Source organism: Mustela erminea, chromosome 16 (genome assembly GCF_009829155.1).
Source record: "Mustela erminea isolate mMusErm1 chromosome 16, mMusErm1.Pri, whole genome shotgun sequence".
NCBI lineage: Eukaryota > Metazoa > Chordata > Mammalia > Carnivora > Mustelidae > Mustela > Mustela erminea.
In genome coordinates this window covers 19,477,831-19,499,489 of record NC_045629.1, presented here as the reverse complement: position 1 = coordinate 19,499,489, position 21,659 = coordinate 19,477,831, and the positions used below count along the sequence as shown (strand labels likewise).

Here is a 21,659-nt window from a genome sequence, read left to right as displayed (position 1 = left end):
TTACAAAAAAGAGGGACACCTGGGTGACTCATTTGGTTGAGCATCTAACTTTTGATTTTGGCTTGGGTCATGATCTCAGTGTAGAGAACCCTGAGTGGGGTTCTATGATGATGTTGGAGCCTGCTTGAGATTCTCTGTCTGCCACTCTCTGGGTCCCCCACTCCACCGTGCTTGTGCTAGCTCAAAAAACCACCAAATACAAAAACCACACATAATTAGGTAATATAAATAATGTGAATAAATAAAATTCTCTAGTTAAAAGTGAGAAAAATCTTATTAAATTTTTAAAATTTAATCTAGCCTTATGATGTCTCCAACAAACTCATCTGTTAAAAAAAAAAAAAGAAAAAAAAAAAAACATAACAAAGACCTAGGCAAAACTGCCCCAGCCAATCATTTGGCAAAAAAGGATTTTAAACAGCATTAAATGAGCTATAGAAGTATTTTTCTAGAGACATTTTAGGATAAAAGCTTTAGTCCATCTAGAAGATACACTAGTCATGAACTTATATATATCTACAAATCATCAAAATATGTGAATTAGGAGTTTTTAAATTAAACTGACAAATCTCAAATCACAAAAGATATATTAAAATTCTATAAAACATTGTCAAATTTGGGTGCCTGGGTGACTCACAGGGCCTCTGCCTTCAGCTCAGGTCATGATGTGGGTCATGGGATCAAGGCCTGCATTGGTCTCTCTGCTCAGCAGGGAGCCTTCTTCCCCTCTCTGTCTCTGCCTGCCTCTCTGCCTACTTGTGACCTCTCTCTCTGTCAAATAAATAAATAAAATCTTTAAAAAATAAAAAAAATAAAAAATTGTCAAATTTGACAATAAGGAAAGAAGATTTAAATAGCATAATTAAACATACTAAAAGGAATATATAGAATTTAACATTCCTCAAAATAACTCTTCACTATGGAGAAACTAAAAATGGCAATTATCCCATTTGTAATTGTGTCAAAAATAACAAAATGCCTATAAATCAAGTTAACCAAGGAGGTGAAAGGTATATATAGAAAACTATAAGACATTAATGAAAGAATTTGAGTAAGACACAAATAAGTGGAAAGACATTCCATGTTGATGGATTGGAAGGTTTAATATTGTCAAAATGTCCATACTTCCCAAAGCTGGCTACAGATTCAGTGCAATCCCTATCAAAATACCAATGGCATTTTTCACAGAAATAGAATTAAAAAAATCTAAACATTATATGAACTGAGACCTCAAAGAGCTAAAGTAATTTCAAGAAATAAGAACAAAGCTGGAGGCATCAGACTCCCTGATTTCAAAGTGTACCACAAAGCTGTAGTAATCAAAACAGCATGGTATTGGCATAAAAGCAGACACCTACATCAAAGGGACAAAATAGAGCACCCAGAAATAACCTACACATATATGTCAATCAATAATGAGAAAATAACCAAGAATATACAATGAGGAAAGGGCCATCTCTTCCATAAATAGTGTAGAGAAAATTGGACCATTACCTTACACTATACATGAAAATTAACTCAAATGAATTAAAAATGTATATGTAGGTCCTGAAATCATAAGACTCCTGAAAGGTCGGGCGCCTGGGTGGCTCAGTGGGTTAAGCCGCTGCCTTCGGCTCAGGTCATGATCTCAGGGTCCTGGGATCGAGTCCCGCATCGGGCTCTCTGCTCACAGGGAGCCTGCTTCCCTCTCTCTCTGCCTGCCTCTCCGTCTACTTGTGATTTCTCTCTGTCAAAATAAAAAAAAAAAAAAAAAAAAAGACTCCTGAAAGGAAACATAGACAGTAAGACTTTTGACATAGGTCTTGCTGATGATTTTTTAAATCTGATCCCAAAAGCAAAAACAAAGAGGGGTTACATCAAATGGAGCTTCTGCACAGTAAAGAAAATCATCAACAAAATGAAAAGTCAACCTACCAAGTGGGAGAAATATATTTGCAAACCACCTGTCCCATGAGTAGCTAGTATGCAAACCATAAAAAATTCATACATTTCAGTGGCCAAACACTAAAAATGGGCAGAAAATCTAGATACATTTTCCAAAAAAGATATACAGTTAGCCAACAAGCACATGAAAAGTGCTTAACATCATTAATCATCAGGGTAATGCAAATCAAAACCAAAATGCAATTTCACCCCCTTTCTGTTAGAACGACTTTTATCAAAAAGTGTCGGCAAGGATGTGGAAAAAAGGAAGCCCTTGTGTGCTGTTTGGGGAGTATAAATTGATACAAGCGCTATGGGAAATAATATGGAGGTTCTTCTAAAAAGTATAGCTACCATATATATGATCCAGCAATTCCACTTCTGAGTGTTTATCAAGAGAAGAAACACTAACTCAAAAAGATATCTGCATGCCATGTTTACTGCAGCATTATTTATATGTAATAACCAAGATATTGAAACAGCCCAGGAACCATCAGTGAGTGAATGGATGATCTTGCTGTTTGTGATGAGAATGAAGTCTGAGGGCTTTGTATTAAGTGAAATAAGTCATAGAAAGACAAACACTTTAATCTTACTCATATATAAAGCCTAAAAAAAAAAAAAAAGAACAGATTGGTGGCTATCAGAGACAAGTGATGGGGTGTGGGAGAAATGGGTAACTTTTTTTTAATTTAAGTATGTTGAATTACAAAACCCTGAAATCACCTGATATCATATCACTAGATCTGAATATCAATAAAAACATTCCCTATTAAAACATGAGTAACAAAGTAGATCTAAAGAAAGAAGTACATAATACATAAGATAGAATTTATTCATAAAGATAGAATTCATAAAGATAGAAATTATGATATATATACACATACACACAAATATAACATCAATAAAAGCAATGATGTTTTTAAAAGTTTTTATTTTTTTAATTTCTTTTCAGTGTACCAGAATTCATTGTTTATGCACCACACCCAGTGCTCCATGCAATACATGCCCTCCATAATACCCACCAATAGGCTCACCCAAATTCCACCCCCCACTTCAAAACCCTCAGATTGTTTTGCGGAGTCCATAGTCTCTCATGGTTCATCTCCCCCTCCAATTTCCCCCAGCTCCCTTCTCTCCATCTCCCCATGTCCTCGGTGTTATTTCTTACACTCCACAAATAAATGAAACCCTATGATAATTTACTCTCTCTGCTTGACTTATTTTACTCAGCCTAATCTCTTCCAGTCCTGTCCATGTTGATACAAAAGTTGGGTATTCATACTTTTTTTTTTTTTGGAGGTAAAAATGAATCATTTATTTAAAGGTTTTAAAAAATTGGGGTATATAAAATTTCTGATTATTACAAAGATTGCAAAATATTCATTTTTAGAATAGATTTAATGTCATATATGTACACATCTAAAAATTATTTTAATAGATATATTGAAAGCAATAACATATATATATACAATTATATACATATGTGTTTTTTTAATATATACTAAGACTAACGTCTTACAAGGGAAATTCACATTATATTAGTCCTAATAACATTACATGAGGGATCTTTGAACTCAAAACATTAATAATTGATGATTTTAATATACTACATAATGTCCTATAAATGAAAGATTATTATATGTAATTGTAGTCATATATATAATAGTTTAGGTAGTATACTAAATCTCCCTGGCTGCTCAGGAGTTTTCACTTGCATATTTTTTTTATTTATTTTCAGCATAACAGTATTCATTATTTTTGCACCACACCCAGTGCTCCATGCAATCAGTGCCCTCTCTAATACCCACCACCTGGTTCCCCCAACACCCCACCCCCCCGCCGCTTCAAACCCCTCAGATTGTTTTTCAGAGTCCATAGTCTCTCATGGCTCACCTCCCCTTCCAATTTCCCTCAACTCCCTTCTCCTCTCCCCTTGTCCCCCGTGCTATTCATACTTTCTGATGGAGGCATAATACTCCATAGAGTATATGGACCACATCTTCCTTATTCATTCATCCGTTGAAGGGTATCTTGGTTCTTTCCACAGTTTGGCGACCATGGCCATGGCTCATTAAAGCAATGAGCTTTAAAAGTAAAAAAAATCATTGAAAAGTCTGAATAAAGAATTTACATTTAAAATCCCAAATAACATTAGGGCATAAAGGGGGGGCAAAGATACAGATAAAGATAAGATGTTTTAAGTTATAAGACATTTTAATTGTTATAATTTATATTAAAAAATGGATGGTTTTCTAGGAAGTGTAAATTACCAAAATTAACTCCAAAAGCCTGGAAGAAAACTGAATAGACCACAAAGTAATTTAGAAGGTAGATATCTAAACCCCAACTGCAAAAAAAAGTGAAGAGTTCATCCCACCTTGAATAATTTTATGGATGTAGTCTACAAAACAATCAGGGACATAGTTTCTGTGTCATTCAATTTGTTGAGGCATATTACAAAGGTGGGAAATTTCAAATTCCATGATGATAGCTTAATGCAGATATCAAAAATCAAACAAGGGTGATTCAAAAAACTATTTTTGGTTTATAAAAAGTTTATTTTTTAAAATGTCTCTCTTATGAATATAGGCATGAACTCCAAAATAAGGTACTGACAAATGGAAATCCAGCCATTTATTTTAAAAAGTGTTTTAAAAGTTGTGTTAAGTAAAAAATAAATGTTAAGTAAAAAATAAATGTTAAGTAAAAAAATAAAAGCAAATTAGTATTACAAAATGCTGTGAAACCATCGTGTGAGTGTGCACTTGTGTAAATGTAAAAGAGTCAGGAATGGGTCACAAAAATAAGCAATGGCCACTAGAGGACAATGGGAGGTTTGGTGTGAAAGAGAACTGGGAGGGGAACTTTATTTTGTATCTGTAGTAATATTTTCATTTTTACAAGCATAGATTTATAAACTGGTTCTGTAAATTGCAAAGAAATTTAGGGTTTAATAATGGAATCAAATAGTGAAAGTTCGTGCCAAGACCCAGAGGGCAAAATCTGGAGGTTCAGATCTTTGTCTTTCCAAAGAAGTCTGAGAACTCTCCAACTGCCCATAAAACACATTCTTCTGTAGGTGTTGCAGTCAAGACATAGCAATAAATATGGCAGGCAATGGCTTTGAGCAGCATAGTCTTAGAACTTTAAAACGCGAGTTAGGTTATTGCCCACTCCTTTGATGAGTATACTGAAGCCCAGACAGATTGTAAAAGGTTAGAGAAGGCGCTCTCTTGCCAAATACTCTTCTCTGGGTGCATATGTTCTCCTTATGCATTTAACAATACTCTTTAAATTGATTAAACGTGCTTAATAGGGCATTCATGTGGTTGCTACTATGCACTGGGATCAGTAATCAACTTGCAACCTGGTGCTAGCATTATAGCAACATAACCTTATTGTCCTGTAAGGCAAGAGGATAAAATTTAGGTGTATCATGAGTGAATACAGAATTACTGGGTGATTAGTTATCTGGAATATTCTTCATTTATATAACATCCTTAAATGGTGATTTAAAAGATCTATGCTCCCTATGAAAATGTTACATAGGTTCCCATTGAAGTATCTGATTTACAAAAACATACACAGACGAGCAGCTGCTTGCCGTTAGCTCCCTAAATTTAACCCTTATGCAGATCTTTGATTCTCTCAACTTAATCCCAAAAGGTAGCCAAAGGGCCTTAAATTGATGTTGCCACCTAGCGGTTGAAAAAAAACGCATCATTTATTAGGAGCGCCTCTCCATTCACCTTTGATGTGCATAGCTAGTTTATCTCCGAGTTCCAGGAGCCACTGTACTTGCTGAAACCTTCCTGTTCATAGTACTGAATTACTGTTCGCCACTTCAAAAAAAAAAAAAAAAAAAGACTAGCTATCAGGTCTAGGGAGAGCAAGTTTTCTGTTTGATAGAACAAATGGGGCATTTGGAGGGTATTTGGTTTTGCATGCTGAATAGGGTACTCTTGTTGGTTTTGGTTACTGGTTAGTCTAATAAAATTTATGGATTTACAAAATACATTACATGGATTTTCCTAAATAAATTTCCTTATTCTCTTTTCTCTGATAAGGAATCAAATATTAATAAACACATTTCTCAAGTCACACCTGAGAATTTCTACAAGTTGTGATGTGAACTTTTTGTGATAAAAGTGACAAACATGGGCTTGAGTAATCACTTTCAGAGGTAAATTATCCTAGGCATGGTCACCTTTTATCGTATACTCACAGAACAGGAACTAATTACCACGTTGAATTATCCATCATTTAAAAAAAAAGATCTTCCTATGACTGAAACAGCTACAGATTGCATTCTTTGCACTCTTGAGGAGCTGATATGGTCGCAGATGGAGGTTTTTTCAGCAAGCTGTCAAGTGATCCATCCTTCAGAAACAACTGTATCACCCAGCAGAATTGCCTTTCTCTGCCAAGAATTATATTGGGTCAGGTGGGAGAGGCCAGGATATGATGAATCCAGGAAAAATAAAGGACAGAGAACTGTGTACCAGAAATGAAAAAGAAAAAAGGTGTAAATTACACTTAGATTCTGAAGATCATATTTGGAGTTCTTTCACAGTGGCTTGATGATTTTGTTCCTTGCCACTACTTTCTTTTATTCTTTCTGGAAAAATAGACTTCATGGCATTGATGCTGAAGGGCGCTTTTGTGTGATTTTGAGGAAACTAAAATGACCTGTTAGGATAGTGCCCGGAGCATACTCAATTATCAACAAGCCAAGGGCCTTTAGATGCATAGATAAAGAAGATAAAACAGCATCATTTGAAATAACAAAGCTAAAGTGATTGGAAATGAATGCATAGCCTTAACCAATAATTTACAACAAATCTGGAAGTCTCCCTTGGGATTCAATGACTTTCATATTAATCTTATCTAGCCTTGGATACTGCTATTCATCTAAGTAGTAAAACCATGGAAAAGTATGCATATTCCATTCTTACTCCAGTATACCTTTGAGGTTGAAGAGATAAGTTGTGAGTGAACTGCTAGAGTTTTTGTGGGTGCTCTCTGTGTGTGTCTTTCTTTGTGTAGTATTAATAATCTATTTTATCTTCAGTCATTGTAAAATGCTGTAGAGGGTTATGAAAAATATTCCTGTCCCACTCTATTTAGTACAGGGAACTCTTACATTTCCTCTAGAAACCAATTGTCCTCAATGATCTCCTTTATACCAGTCTATTAATAAATACTTAATAACTGCACTCTATGTAAAACATATTAGGATACTAATCTTATACTCTATGCAAAACACATTGAACCAGTTTTGCTTAGTATGTACTAGAGCTTGCTTTCCAACCTGTCCACATCATGACATAACTACAAATAATAACTGCTGTCTAACACACCTTTGGGGGAAGTCACCACTATAGAGAACTCTCTGGCAGATAGCATGACTCATCCAGTCTTCTTAGACAATCCAAGATCTTTACTGAAATAAATTTTAGAGTGTTCAGATATAATTTCAGCTGTGGCACAATTTTAAGCGGTAAAAAAATTTAAATTTTTATCATTTAAAAATTTTTATAGCCATTGATATCTTGTGGGACACATGAAACTGTTGGTGGCCCTCCAGTCTGGCCCCGTATGCACTTGGGGAGCTCTGTACTACAGAAATAAGATGGCCAATAGAGATGAGCTTATCTTTACTGTTCTCAGTGTAGGAAGAATCTGAACCAGCACTTTTCCATAGTATATAGATTTCATATGGTCTCTTATTGAAAGTCACATTCCTTTTCAGCACTATTTTTTTTAAGATTTTATTCATTTATTTGAGAGAGAGAGAGAACATGAGAGGGGAGATGATAAGAGAAAGAAGCAGACTCCCCATGAACCTGGGAGCCCAATGTGGGACTCAATCCCAGGACTCTGGGATCATGACCTGAACGGAAGGCAGTCGCCCAACCAAATGAGCCACCCAGGCGCCTCTTAATCATTAAGTTTTTAAAAAGAGTGTGTTAACTCCTATCATCAGAAGTTTCTTATTTGGTATCTGCTCTCAGCTCTTCATAAAAGTCCTTGTCCCTGTCACCATTGTTCCTGTGTTTTTGGCCTTTCTCTGCTTAAGTTTGAATATTTAATCTTTAAAAACTGATGGAAAAACCAATAATCTTAAGGCAGGGGAAAAATGACCAATGTGGGGCTCCTGGGTGGCTCAGTCAGTTAAGCCTCCGACTCTTGATTTCAGCTCAGGTCATGATCTCAGGATCATGAGATCAGGCTCCATGATCAGCAGGAAGTCTGCTTGAGATCCTCTCCCTCTCCCTACTCCCTTCCCCCTTTCTCTCTCTCTCTCAAATAAATAAATGAATCTTATAAAACAACAACAAAAATGTGAGCTGAGAATAAAAATAACTGGTTAAAATACCTGGTGGTCCAAGTATTCCTGGTATTGGTTCAGCCCATTGTTATGCTATTACTCTTCCTAACTGCAAAGTTAGTTTTTTTAAAAGGTAAACATATAAAGCTGACTAAATCCTTCCTTTTGAAAGGTAAATAACACCATTTTTCCCCCTATCTTATAGTGATAAGGTCATTAGACTTACTCCCAATACGGAAGAAGAAGCAAATGCACTCAAGAAAATATACCACCAACTTAAGGTAAGGAGCCTCCACTCTCTTATCCTTTAAGCCTCTAGAGTGTTTACAGGGCTTTGCTGATGGGAGTTGAATAAGTGGAATTAATTAGCCAAGGGGGAAAAATGCTAAGCAATGACTTGAAAGAGCTTTTAAAGGATAAGTTAAAGTTACTCCAAAGATGATATATCTTATCCATTATCTATTTATGACTTCATTTATTTTTTCATCTCCCTTAGTAGCATGTAAGCTTCATGAGAGAACTTTTTGTACACTTCTCTCATTGCTGTGATGGTAGTGTCAGGAATATCCTACAAGTTCAGTAAATGTTTTTTGCTGTTTTTAATGAATGAGTGAATTTCATTTACAATTTTCCAGAGTTCACTTTTCCTTCTTAAAATTTTCCTGATGATCATCTATACTTCCGTTTTAATTAAATTCAAGCAGAAGTGAATTGAGGAAAAGAAAAGAAATTCAAGTTAATTAATTTTTGTATGTTTCAGTGGGTCTGATAAGAAAATTCTGTTGGCAGAGGTTGAAGGACTCTGATTATTCAATCTTGGGTGAATTTTGTGGGATTTAGAGATAGAGAATTTCTTATCTGCCTAATACTGCATATACTTGAGTGTTAGCTTTAGTTAGAAACTTATGATGAAAGGTGTAGTGATGGGCTCTTTTCTAGGCCTACAAAGGACAGAGGCAGAGCCATAAAATATGGGTGGTTTAGCTTCTTTTTAATGGCTAGCAAAACATTACCAAGAAGGCCTCCTTAAACTCCAAAATGAGATAGAAAAATGTTTGTCCTAAATATCTGTAGGACAGTCCTACCTAGAGAAGATGTTAGGAGGAAAAGAGAGAAGGGATAGTCTCAGTGGCTTCTGGAGATATTTGTAATTATCAGATTTTTGTAATTATTGTTGGCTTGATTTTTCTCTTTGACATCTTTCCTTCAAATATTGAATGTACTTATAAATGAAGTATGGAACTTGGAATTTATTCATTTCCTTTCTTTCTCCTCATTCCTAGCTTTTACACATGCCATACACATTGTCCAATTTAAGCTTGCATCTCTATACAAGGGCCCAAAGTCAAAATGCAGGAGGACCTCACCCCAAATCGTGATTGTATCTGGTACCAGATACAATCCTAAACCTCTTCTTCTCAAAGGAATCTCTGCTTCAGGATACTGACATGAACTTTCCTATGATCATTAACCCCAGCAAAGTCTTTTCAGCAGCAATATCTGAAACTATCTATACAGCCCATCAGGGACTCAACATTTGCAAAGAAACAAAGCAGTTTTCAGGTAGAAGCTCCCATCTCCATTAAAATTGATTTTTAGATACAGCGTTGGAAAAAAATAAAATAGCTACTTTATATCATGAAGTCCAGTATCTCAGGAAACAAATATGCTTAACCAAGTATTGGGGAAAAAATGTTTGTGAAAGAATGCCCCTCCCCCTAAAACACACATACCATTTGTAAACATATTTACATGGTAGATCTTAGAAAGTCATAAAAACAAAACAGCATAGTTCTATATGTGATAAGTACTCACCATTAGCAAAAGTAATAAAATTTCATCAGTGAAGACTGGGAGGGTTACTTAAAAACTCTTCTAAATCATAGTAGATGGAACAAAAATGACATTGAGCATAGAAGGGACTGTGGACACTGAGGAGAATACATTATATTGTGCCCTTTTCTGTACACACTTCTGTATACACTTAAAAATCCTGCATATTTTCATTTAGTTCTTGAGGAAAGTTAGTAATCTGAGGGGAGGAAATGGTTTGGATGTGAAGGAGTTTAGAGGACTACTACGAGAAGCAAGGAAAGGGGACTGATGAGGAAGAGGGGAGAAGAGTGAAGGGAAGCAAGGAGGTTAGTATCAGAATGTTGACAATGTTCTAGTGGTTTCACACCACTCTGAGTCACTCTGAGTGCTTCCTATAAATTGGTTCCTTTTAACCACTCTATGAGGTGGGTATAGTTATTGCTATTTTACAGCTGAAGAAATTAGGAGAAACAGAATTTAAGTAACTTGCCCTGGGTCACAGTGTGACATTGGAGCACCCATTGGAGACAGCTCCAAACCCTCTAGAAGCCACATGAGGTCTGCCTTCTGCCTCCAGTCTGTTTACTCTGATCATTCTCCCAATGGAGAGGAATAAGGCCAAGTTTGCTGGGCAGTGGAGCCTAGATTCCATGTGTACATTGTCATGTTCTCATTTACTTTATTCCTTGAGTCACCAATACCACCTCCAGGTTTTGAGATTTGCAAGACTCACAATTCAGCCGAAAATCCTACTCACAGTTTTGATTTATAATAGCAAACAGATACAAAGCGAAACCAGCAATGAGAAAAACCAATGACATGAAGTCCAGGAGAAACCAGGCACAGGCTTCCAAGAACTGTTTTCCTGTGGAATTACCACAGGATGGTCCCAACAAGGAGTCATGATAACGCCAGGGAAGTTCATTATAGACTTAGTGCCCAGGGTTTTTACTGGGGCCTAATCATGTAGGCCCCCTCTACCAAGCACATACTAAAATTCCAGATTCTCCAGGGGAAAGCAGGTGTTCAGCATGAGCTATCTTGTTTGCACAGTTTAGGTGTGCAGTGGAACCACCCTTCTCAGATTTCAGGAAGGATCCTCTCACGCTTAGTTTCCAGATGGCAGCTAATGGCCACACTTGCAAGTAGGGCTTTTTAAGAACAGGAGTTTCAGGCCTGCTATGTTAATTTTTCTGCATGTTTCTTCATTTCTTTTTACCAAAGAAATAGTGTTATTGGGTTGAAATTTGAAGCACTGAGCTTAAATACATTTCTGTCTGAAAGCATCATGTTAACTGGATGTCATTTTAAATTCAAATGATTTCATCGAGTGATCCACATGTACCACTGAAAGCAGTGATTCTGGCCAGGCAGAGAAAGCAGCCTGCAGAGAAGAAAGAAGATGACTGTCTATCATCTTAAGCCCTGTGGAGCTGATGAGATCGAATTGGCACTGTTGTTAACAGCTCCTTTGCACACCCCATGCACTGCCTGCCAGGGAAAGGGAGCTTTTAGTTGCGCCCTTTCCCTAAAGCACAGTGTGGTAGACAGAATTCTAAGATGGCATCAAAATTTCTGCCCCCTGGTGTATACACCCTGCATAATCTGTCTTTGAGTCTGGTCAGGGCCTATGAATATGATAGAATAGTCATTTCCTTGATAGATTACATTATGTGACAGAAGGGAGATAATCTGGGGTGGGCCTCACCTGATCAGATGAACCATTTAAAAGCAGAGCATTGGGTTGCCTGGGTAGGTCAATGGGTTAAGCCTCTGCCTTCCACTCAGGTCAGATCTCAGGGTCCTGGGATTGAGCCCCACATCAGGCTCTCTGCTCAGCAGGGAGCCTGCTTCCCCCTCTTTCTTGCTGCCTGCCTCTCTGACTACTTGTGATCTCTGTCAAGTAAATAAATAAAGTCCTAAAAAAACCATAAAACAAAACAAAACTGAAAAACAGAACATTTCCGGGTTGCCTGAGTGGCCTAGTCATCAAGCGTCTGACTCTTGATTTTGGCTCAGGTCATGATCATGAGATCTACCCCTGCACTGGGCTCCACACTCATCAGGGAGTCTGCTTGGGATTCTCACTCCCTTCGTTCCTTCTCTCTTTCTCTAAAATAAATAAATCTTTAAAAAAAAAAAAAAAAGTATTTCCTCCAGCTGTTGACAAGAGAAAGGAGTCAAAGAAGTGCTCCTTCTGGCAGTCAAAGAAGAATCAAACTGCACGTTGTGAACTCTCCATAGGAGCCATGTGATAAGACATCCTGTTGGGCTTGAGGAGGTGAGAGCCACCCTCAGCTGATAAGCAGCAAGGATATGGGGATGTCAGCTCTACAATTATAAGAAATTGAATTCTGCCACAACCATCTGAGCTTGAAAAATGACCCTGAGGTCCAAATGAAATCATAGCCCAGCTGGTGTCTTGCTTTTAGCTCAGTGAGACCCTGAAGAGAAAATCAAGGCAACTGTGCCTGGACTTGTGCCCCTCAGAACTTTGAGATGGTAAATGTCTGCTCAGTTTGTGGTAATTTTCTCTGTAGTGATAGAAAAGCAACAGAAATATGACAGAAATAGAAAAGCAATAGGAAAATCATACACATGGTAACAACCCTTCATCCTGGTCTTTTAATGGCTCTTAGTTTATATGGATACTTAGCATATATGGATACTTTAATTTTTCTGACTCATTTGGCTATAACTAAGCATCTTCAGAAAAGCGAAAAGTGAGTGGGATACGTGCTTTGGCTCTAAATTCACAATGTCTTCTCTGAAACAGGAACAAATGCAAAATGTCTATGCATTGTTGAGTGAAATCAGAGACGGTATGGTCACAGCATAGATAATTAGACCTAGAACCACTGTTACAAAGCTGGTTACTTTCCTAATTAAATTTTATGGTTTTGCTGAAGAATTAAAACAAGAAAGTTAAACAGAAAACCATGCCTCCAGAGAAATGGATTGAGAAAGCACCAACCAATTAAATTGTTAATTAAAAGCATAGCCATGATTTAAATAAAGTTATGATGGAAGGGAGACATTTTGCAGGTGAGTAAAATTAGGGTCTGAACACCGCACTCTGCCTTCATTTCTTCACAAATTTTTTGTGCTCTGAAGTAATACAGATGCTTTATGTAAGATCACAAAATTCTATGTAGAATTTACAGATTCTGTTAAAAGAAAAATTAATGATGTTTCTGTTTCTAGTTTTCTCATTCAGAGAGCTATCAGGTTAAAAACTGTCCTGTATCCAAAAGTCTGACATTTTTCAAACTAAAACACAGCCTCAAAAATTAGTTGGGTTTGTCAAGTACCACTGAGTGGGATGTCAAGAATTATGAAATTCCATGGGGGAAAACTGCACCATCCCTTCTCTTTCTCTTGTATGTGATATTCACAGCTGCCTTTCCCATGTGTGACCCTCCCTCCTCAGTACTGTGATGAAGCTGGCTGTTCTCTAATCCTTGGTACTCACACAGATCATACACTTGAATCTACAGGAGCTTTGAAATACTTGGGGTCCCTGCACCTTTAAAAGGTCTAACATCCAACTGGACAGTTTATTGATTGGGAAACTTGTGAGAAAGAAGATGGGTGATAGATTCATGCTATTGGAGTCATTTGTTCCCATCTTCATTAGGAACTGATGGTGCCATTACATCTCTTAATCATGGTTATGGTAGACAGAATTCTGAGATGGCCCTCAGGATTCTTGACCCTGGTATATACACAGGGATCCCTTTCTCCCAGGAATCCTGTCAAACACTAACCTAGGTCCTATTGTAAAAGCATTTTGCGGATGTAAGGAAGTAAGGAAGGTCACAACTCATTTGACATTTTAACAGGGAGATTGTCCGGGTGGGCCTGACCTAACCTGACCTAAAAGAAATAATGTTTTCTCTAGCTGGTTGCAAAAGAGGAAATCAGAGAAATGCACCCTTGCTGCCCTGGGAGGAAATGAAACATCCCCGCTGAGAACTGCCATGTAGCAAGAAATTGCAGGGGGCTCTCGTTGCTGAGAGCTGTTCCCAGATGACTAGAGGGAAAGCAGGGACAGACCTCAGTCTATAGCCTCAAAGAAACAAATTTCATCAGCACTGGGGAGAATGTACAAAGATCCTGAGTCCCAAATGAGACCACAGTCTGAGCTGACACCTTGATTTCTGCCCTTTGGCACACTGAACAAAAAAAACACTCCCAGGGAAATGGTGAAATAATAAAACAGAGAGGCTAAATTTGTGGTAATTAAGCAATAAAATCTAATGAGATAGGCTTCAACAGCCAGTGAGTTGGTGAGCTACCTGAACACAGAGGAGTCTTATAAATGATATTGAAAGATAAAAGTGAAGAAACCAAAATTTAAATCTGTCAGTATGTTTGGGATAGGAAATAGCATTTCCTTTTTTGTTGAAGTCTTCGTAAAATAATAAAGCAACATTACTTTTCTCTTTCTCTTTTTTGCATGATTTTTGAAGGAGAGAAAATGTTTCTCATAATCCAGGCAGATGTCCAAATGCAGTTCTGGATTAAGTTTCAGGAACATAAATTTCAGATGTGGCATATAGTTTTCTCTGTGTGACTATTGGTAATTAGTAAACTCAATAACAAAACATTAAAAGAAACAATGCAATATGTGGAAAAAACAGGAATACATTAAAAACATTCCTTCAAAAGTAAAAAACAAACAAACAAACAAAACCTATAGCATTATCATGATGATTGATTACCTTAATGATTGTTTATTTACTCAACTGGGTAAACAACATGACAATGGGCCAATGCCATAGTATTTTTGGGTTGACTATGTTTCTTTGGTTTGTATGACTTTCCAGTTTTATTGTTTAAACAACCTAGTTTGAGACTAGCCTTTATTTTTTTTAATTAATTTAATTTTATTTTGTGTGTGTCCCAAAATTATTTATACATCTCACCCAGTGTTCCATGCAATATGTCCCCTCCTTAACACCCACCACCAGGCTCATCCAATCTCCCACTCCCTCTCCCCTCCAAAACCCTAAATTTGTTTCTCAGAGTCCATAGTCTCTCATGGTTCATTTCTCCCAACTCACTTCTCCTCTCCTTCTCCCAATGTCCTCTGTGTTATTCCTTATGCTCCACAAGTAAGTGAAACCAAATGATAATTGACTCTCTCTGCTTGACTTATTTCACTCAGCATAATATCTTCCAGTCCTGTCCATGTTGATACAAAAGTTGGCTATCCATCCTTTCTGATGGAGGCATAATACTCCATTGTATATATGGACCATATCTTCTTTTTTTTTTCTTAATTTATTTTCAGCATAACAGTATTCATTGTTTTTGCTCCACACCCAGTACTCTATGCAACCTATGCCCTCTCCAATACCCACCACCTGGTTCCCCCAACCTCCCAGCCCCACCCCTTCAAACCCCCCAGATTGATTTTCAGAGTCCATAGTCTCTTGTGGTTCACCTCCCCTTCCAATTTCCCCCAACTCCCTTCTCCTCTCTAACTTCCCTTGTCCTCCATCTTATTTGTTATGCTCCACAAATAAGTGAAACCATATGATAATTGACTCTCTCTGCTTGGCTTATTTCACTCAGCATAATCCATTCCTGTCCCGTCCATGTTGCTACAAAAGTTGGGTATTCATCCTTTCTGATGGAGGCATAGTACTCCATAGTGTATATGGACCACATCTTCCTTATCCATTCGTCCTTTGAAAGGCATCTTGGTTCTTTCTACAGTTTTGTCACTGTGGCTAGTGCTGCCATAAACATTGGGGTGCAGATGGCCCTTCTTTTCACTACATCTGTATCTTGGATAAATACCCAGGAGTACAATGGTAGGGTCATAGGGAAGTTCTATTTTTAATTTCTTGAGGAATCTCCACACTGTTCTCCCAAGTGGCTGTACCAACTTGCATTCCCCCCAACAGTATAAGAGGGTTCCCCTTTCTCCACCTCCTCTCCAACACATGTTGTTTCCTGTTTTGTTAATTTTGGCCATTCTAACTGGTGTAAGGTGATATCTCAATGTGGTTTTAATTTGAATCTCCCTGATGGCTAGTGATGATGAGCATTTATTCATGTGTCTGATAGCCATTTGTATGTCTTCATTGGAGAACTGTCTGTTCATAACTTCTGCCCATTTTTTTAATATGATTATCTGTTTTGTGTGTGTTGAGTTTGAGGAGTTCTTTATAGATCCTGGATATCAACCTTTTGTCTGTACTGTCATTTGCAAATATCTTCTCCCATTCCGTGGGTTGCCTCTTTGTTTTGTTGACTGTTTCCTGTGCTGTGCAGAAGCTTTTGATTTTGATGAATTCCTAAAAGTTCATTTTCACTTTTGTTTCCTTTGCCTTTGGAGATATATCTTGAAAGAAGTTGCTGTGGCTGATATCAAAGAGGTTACTGCCTATGTTCTCCTCTAGGATTCTGATGGATTCCTGTCTCACATTGAGGTCTTTTATCCATTTTGAGTTTATCTTTGTGTACGGTGTAAGAGAATGGTCGAGATTGAAGCAGAAGGAAAATTTCCAGACTCTTTCTATGAAGCTAGCATTACCCTGATCCCCAAACCAGGCAAAGACCCTACCAAAAAGGAGAATTTCAGACCAATATCACTGATGAATATGGATGCTAAGATTCTCAACAAGATCCTAGCAAACAGGATCCAAGAGCACATTAAAAAGATTACCCACCATGACCAGGTGGGATTCATCCCTGGGCTACAAGGATGGTTCAACATTCGCAAATCAATCAATGTGATAGAACAAATTAATAAGAGAAGAACTACATGGTCCTCTCAATCAATGCAGAAAAAGCATTTGACAAAATCCAGCATCCGTTCCTGATTAAAACGCTTCAAAGTATAGGGATAGAGGGAATATTCCTGAATTTCATCAAATCTATCTATGAAAGACCCACAGCAAATTTCATCCTCAATGGGAAAAAGCTTGCATCCTTCCCGTTGAGATCAGGAACATGACAAGGATGCCCACTCTCACCACTCTTGTTCAACATAGTATTAGAAGTCCTAGCAACAGCAATCAGACATCAAAGGGAAATAAAAGGTATCCAAATTGGTAATGAAGAAGTCAAACTCTCTCTCTTCACAGATGACATGATTCTTTATATGGAAAAACCCAAAAGACTCCACCCCTAAACTACTAGAACTCATACAGCAATTCAGCAACATGGCAGGATACAAAGTCAATGTACAGAAATCAGTGGCTTTCTTAAACACTAACAATGAAAATACAGAAAGGGAAATTAGAGAATCAATTCCATTTACTATAGCACCAAGAACCATAAGATACTTGGGAATAAACCTAACCAAAGAGGTAAAGGATCTGTACTCAAGGAACTACAGAACACTCATGAAAGAAATTGAAGAAGACACAAAAAGATGGAAGACCATTCCATGCTCTTGGATCAGAAGAATAAACATTGTTAAAATGTCTATACAGCCTAGAGCAATCTATACTTTTAATGCCATTCTGATCAAAATTCCACTGGTATTCTTCAAAGAGCTGGAGCAAATAATCCTAAAATTTGTATGGAATCAGAAGAGACCCCGAATCGCTAAGGAAATGTTGAAAAACAAAAATAAAACTGGGGGCAATCATGTTACCTGATTTCAAGCTTTACTACAAAGCTGTGATCACCAAGACAGCATGGTACTGGCATAAAACCAGACACATAGACCAGTGGAACAGAGTAGAGAGCCCAGATATGGACCCTCAACTCTATGGTCAAATAATCTACGACAAAACAGGAAAAAATATACAGTGGAAAAAAGACAGTCTCTTCAATAAAGGTGCTGAGAAAACTGGACAGCTATATGTAGAAGAATGGACCATATCTTCTTTATCCATTCATCTGTTGAAGGGCATCTTGGTTCTTTCCACAGTTTGGTGACTGTGGCCATTGCTGCGATGAACATTGGGGTACAGATGGCCCTTATTTTCATTACATCAGTTTCTTTGGGGTAATCACCCAGTAGAGCAATTGCATAAGGTAGCTCTATGTTTAATTTCTTAAGGAATCTCCACACTGTTTTCCAAAGTGGCTGTACCAACTTGCATTCCCATCAACAGTGTAAGAGGGCTCCCCTTTCTCCACATCCTCTCCAACACTTGTGGTTTACTGAGACTAGCTTTTAAACTTTAAAGTAGTCACTCTTAATGGGTGATACTAACTGCCATAATTGAAGTTCTTATGACTGGACAATTTAAGAAGTCAGATCCAGCATAGTCTCCCATAGAAGATTATCGTAGCAAGGATTGTTCATGAGTCTGCCACCACCTGTCATTGCCTCACTCATTTCTAGTGGCTGGCAGGCAGTGAGCTGGGATGACAGGACAATTAGACCGTGTGTCTCTCATCATTTAGCTCGCTGCCTGGGTTTATTGACTCAGGGATCACAAGGATCCAAGACTAAGAGAAAACTGACAAAGTTCCTAGAATCAAAGTTTGAAACTCCAATTACAACACTTCCACCACTTTCTACCAGCCAAAGGAAGTCACAGGGCTAGCCCAGATTTAAGGGATGCATGGGATGATTGCAAGTTGTGAAAACATGGGAAGAACCTGAGGTCATTTTTGTAATCCACCCCATCCTTCTTCACCCACATATCCATTCTAGTCTGTTGTCAGCTCCAAGGTGGAAGCTGGCAACAACTCACTTCTCTGCTTTCTCACTGCTACAGTCCTGGCCCGATCATCTTCCATTTGAATCACACCGGTTTCCCAAGTTGCTTTTATGTCACCTCTTATATGACTCCTATTATTCTCCATACTGTAGCCAAGGTGATCTTTTTGAAATAAAAAAAATTGATCATGTTACATCTTTACTTAAAACCTTTTAAGTGTCTCCATTGTCAACAACAGTAATTCCCATCCCTGATTGCTCATCAAATCACTTAGGAAGATTATACTTGGCCACACTGCCAGAGCTTGACTAGATCCCTCAGGTGAAGTTGGTTATTAGTATATTTTTAAAACCTCTCTAGGTGAAATTCCATATGTAGCCAGGGAAATAAATCACTGGCCTGGGGTATAGACTTCAAACTCTTTGCCATGACCCATGGGGCCATTCAAAACCATACCCAACCTGTCTCTCAAACATTTCTCAGCTCCATCACTATTCTTGGCTCAGTGTTTATTACCCTAGCCACACTAAACTGACTGTGTAAACTCTCATAAGTGCCTTTTCTCAAGCCATTCCTCTTCTCTGGAATGTTCTTCTTTTCTTAGTCCACTTGGCAACTACCTTTTTTTTTTTATTATTAATAAACAGATTCTTTTTTTTTTTTTAAGATTTTATTTATTTATTTATTTGACAGAGAGAAATCACAAGTAGATGGAGAGGCAGGCAGAGAGAGAGAGAGAGGGAAGCAGGCTCCCCGCCGAGCAGAGAGCCCGATGCGGGACTTGATCCCAAGACCCTGAGATCATGACCTGAGCCGAAGGCAGCGGCTTAATCCACTGAGCCACCCAGGCGCCCGGCAACTACCTTTTAAAGATTAAGTTAAAGCATCCACTTCTGGGACGCCCGGGTGGCTCAGTTGGTTAAGCCGCTGCCTTCGGCTCGGGTCATGATCCCAGGGTCCTGGGATCGAGTCCCGCATCCGGCTCCTTGCTCAGTGGGGAGCCTGCTTCTCTCTCTGCTTCTGCCTGCCTCTCTGCCTGCTTGTGTTCTCCACTCTCTCTCTCTCTAACAAACAAACAAATAAATAAATAAAATCTTTAAGAAAAATTTAAAAAGCATCCACTTCTCCCTGAATTCTTTGACCCTCAGCAAATTCTATGGAATGTTATATCTTAGCATTTATGTCACTTTACACTTACAGTACTTTTCTCCTCCATTTCATCCCCACTAAAATGAGTTTCTTGCAGATCTGAGACTTAATGGATCTCTGAATTGTGTATGTGTATGGTGAATACAGAGGCATTGATGGAAGAGAAGAGTGACTCCAGCTAGTGCTAAAATGATTATGTGCACAGTCAGGTCCCCAGGAACATAGCCCAACTGAGACTTAGACCATTACTCCTTGACCCAACCCTTAGGTTTCCCTTTTTTTTCCTGTCCTTACAGATCGCCCTTTGCATTTGTTCTCATGATTTCACATGGAAAAAGTAACAAGGTTTGAGTGTATGGTTTGTGCTTTGTCAAATGTGAATTTCTCACCATTTCCACTTTAAAGGGCTTTACCACATGATCAAAGATACAGGAATAGAGGAAGTTCTTTTTTCAGGGACAGGGAGGGGGTTTCATGGTGATACACAGGTTTTCTATCAAGTATATGGACTTTACTTTGGTGGCATTTCTTGGACCCATGAACTTAGAGCAGCCTTTGCATATTCATCAGTCAACAAGGCTGCACTTGATTAAAGGAGTTTCCTATTTTCTACCATAATTTTTTCTAACTGCATAAATGTGGAATGATTGCTGCTGCCTTACTGGGTTTTAGAGGTCATTGTTGGTGAGAATGAAACCTGGACCACACCATTTTTAGGGAATTGAGTTCTCCCCTGATGACTGATAGAAGGGCATCAGCATGTAAATGAGTATCAATGACCTATGGGAATTGACTATCACAATCCGAATGCATTTATTAGATATTTATGTGAGCCTTGTACAGGTCAAATGTGGGAAACAGCTAGCATGGTGATTAACAGGAGTATGAACTCTGGAGATGTACTTGCTGGGTTCATATTCAGACTTTTCCATGTACTAGTTGTAGGAGTGTCAGCAAATTACCTAGTTTAATTTTTCTTTGCCTCCAGTCTCTAATCTGTAAAGTGGGGAAATCCAGAAAGAGTTCATTATCCAGTGAGTTCTTAATCCAGTAAGGAATACACAATATGTAAACAAGTAACTGCAGAATAGAGAACCCCCTAAAACATACTACTTATCATTATTCTTTGGATAGGATCTGTTTCTGACTTTTCTTTGTTTCCCTGGCACCTGGCAGTAGTAGGCACTCAACAAATCTTGAATGAATGAACAAATGAAATTAATTCATCCATCTACTTCCCTAAATGTAGAAAAACAACCCTAACTTGGAGTCTAATCAAGAGCATAAATAGGGCTGAATAAATATTCAGAAGATCAAAAAAATGAAAATATAAGTAGAAAGAATTTCTGTAGAACAATGGGCTTAAGGGTTTGAGGAATAGTAGGGGTGTGAGTTGGGGGAAATTATCCATCTCTTCAATTACTAAAGTTTTATGGAGAAAGTAGGATTTCTGTAAGAGTCCGATAAGTTTCTTGAAAGAACCATCTCTGAGATACACCATCTTGTGTTAGAGCTTCACGTAACTTTCAGATTTTGCCTTGGGATGTTGACTTATTCAATGAATACAATAATGTTAATTATCAGAAATATTTTAACTTGAAAATCAGAGCTCAGGTATTCTGCTTAGGAGTCATTTTGGTTTTTTATATAATCAGAAATATCTGTATCTTTTTAAGCCTCTGGTACACTTGATTAACAAAGCAATTCCTTTCTTTTAACCTAAAAACAGCTATTAGAGATGACTATACGGCAGTTTTCTTTGCCCTAAAAAAATTCAGAGCAGCTTTTGCATATTCATC

General features: G+C 37.9%; 1 protein-coding gene across 1 annotated transcript in view; it reads left to right on the top strand.

The window, feature by feature from the left end:
• Positions 1–21,659, top strand: part of CPA6 (carboxypeptidase A6) — a 357,356-nt gene that overhangs the window by 160,976 nt on the left and 174,721 nt on the right. Inside the window, exon 2 of the mRNA XM_032315817.1 lies at positions 8,466–8,541. Within this exon, the coding sequence (XP_032171708.1) occupies positions 8,466–8,541 (76 nt within the window). The remainder of the gene's footprint in view (positions 1–8,465; positions 8,542–21,659) is intronic.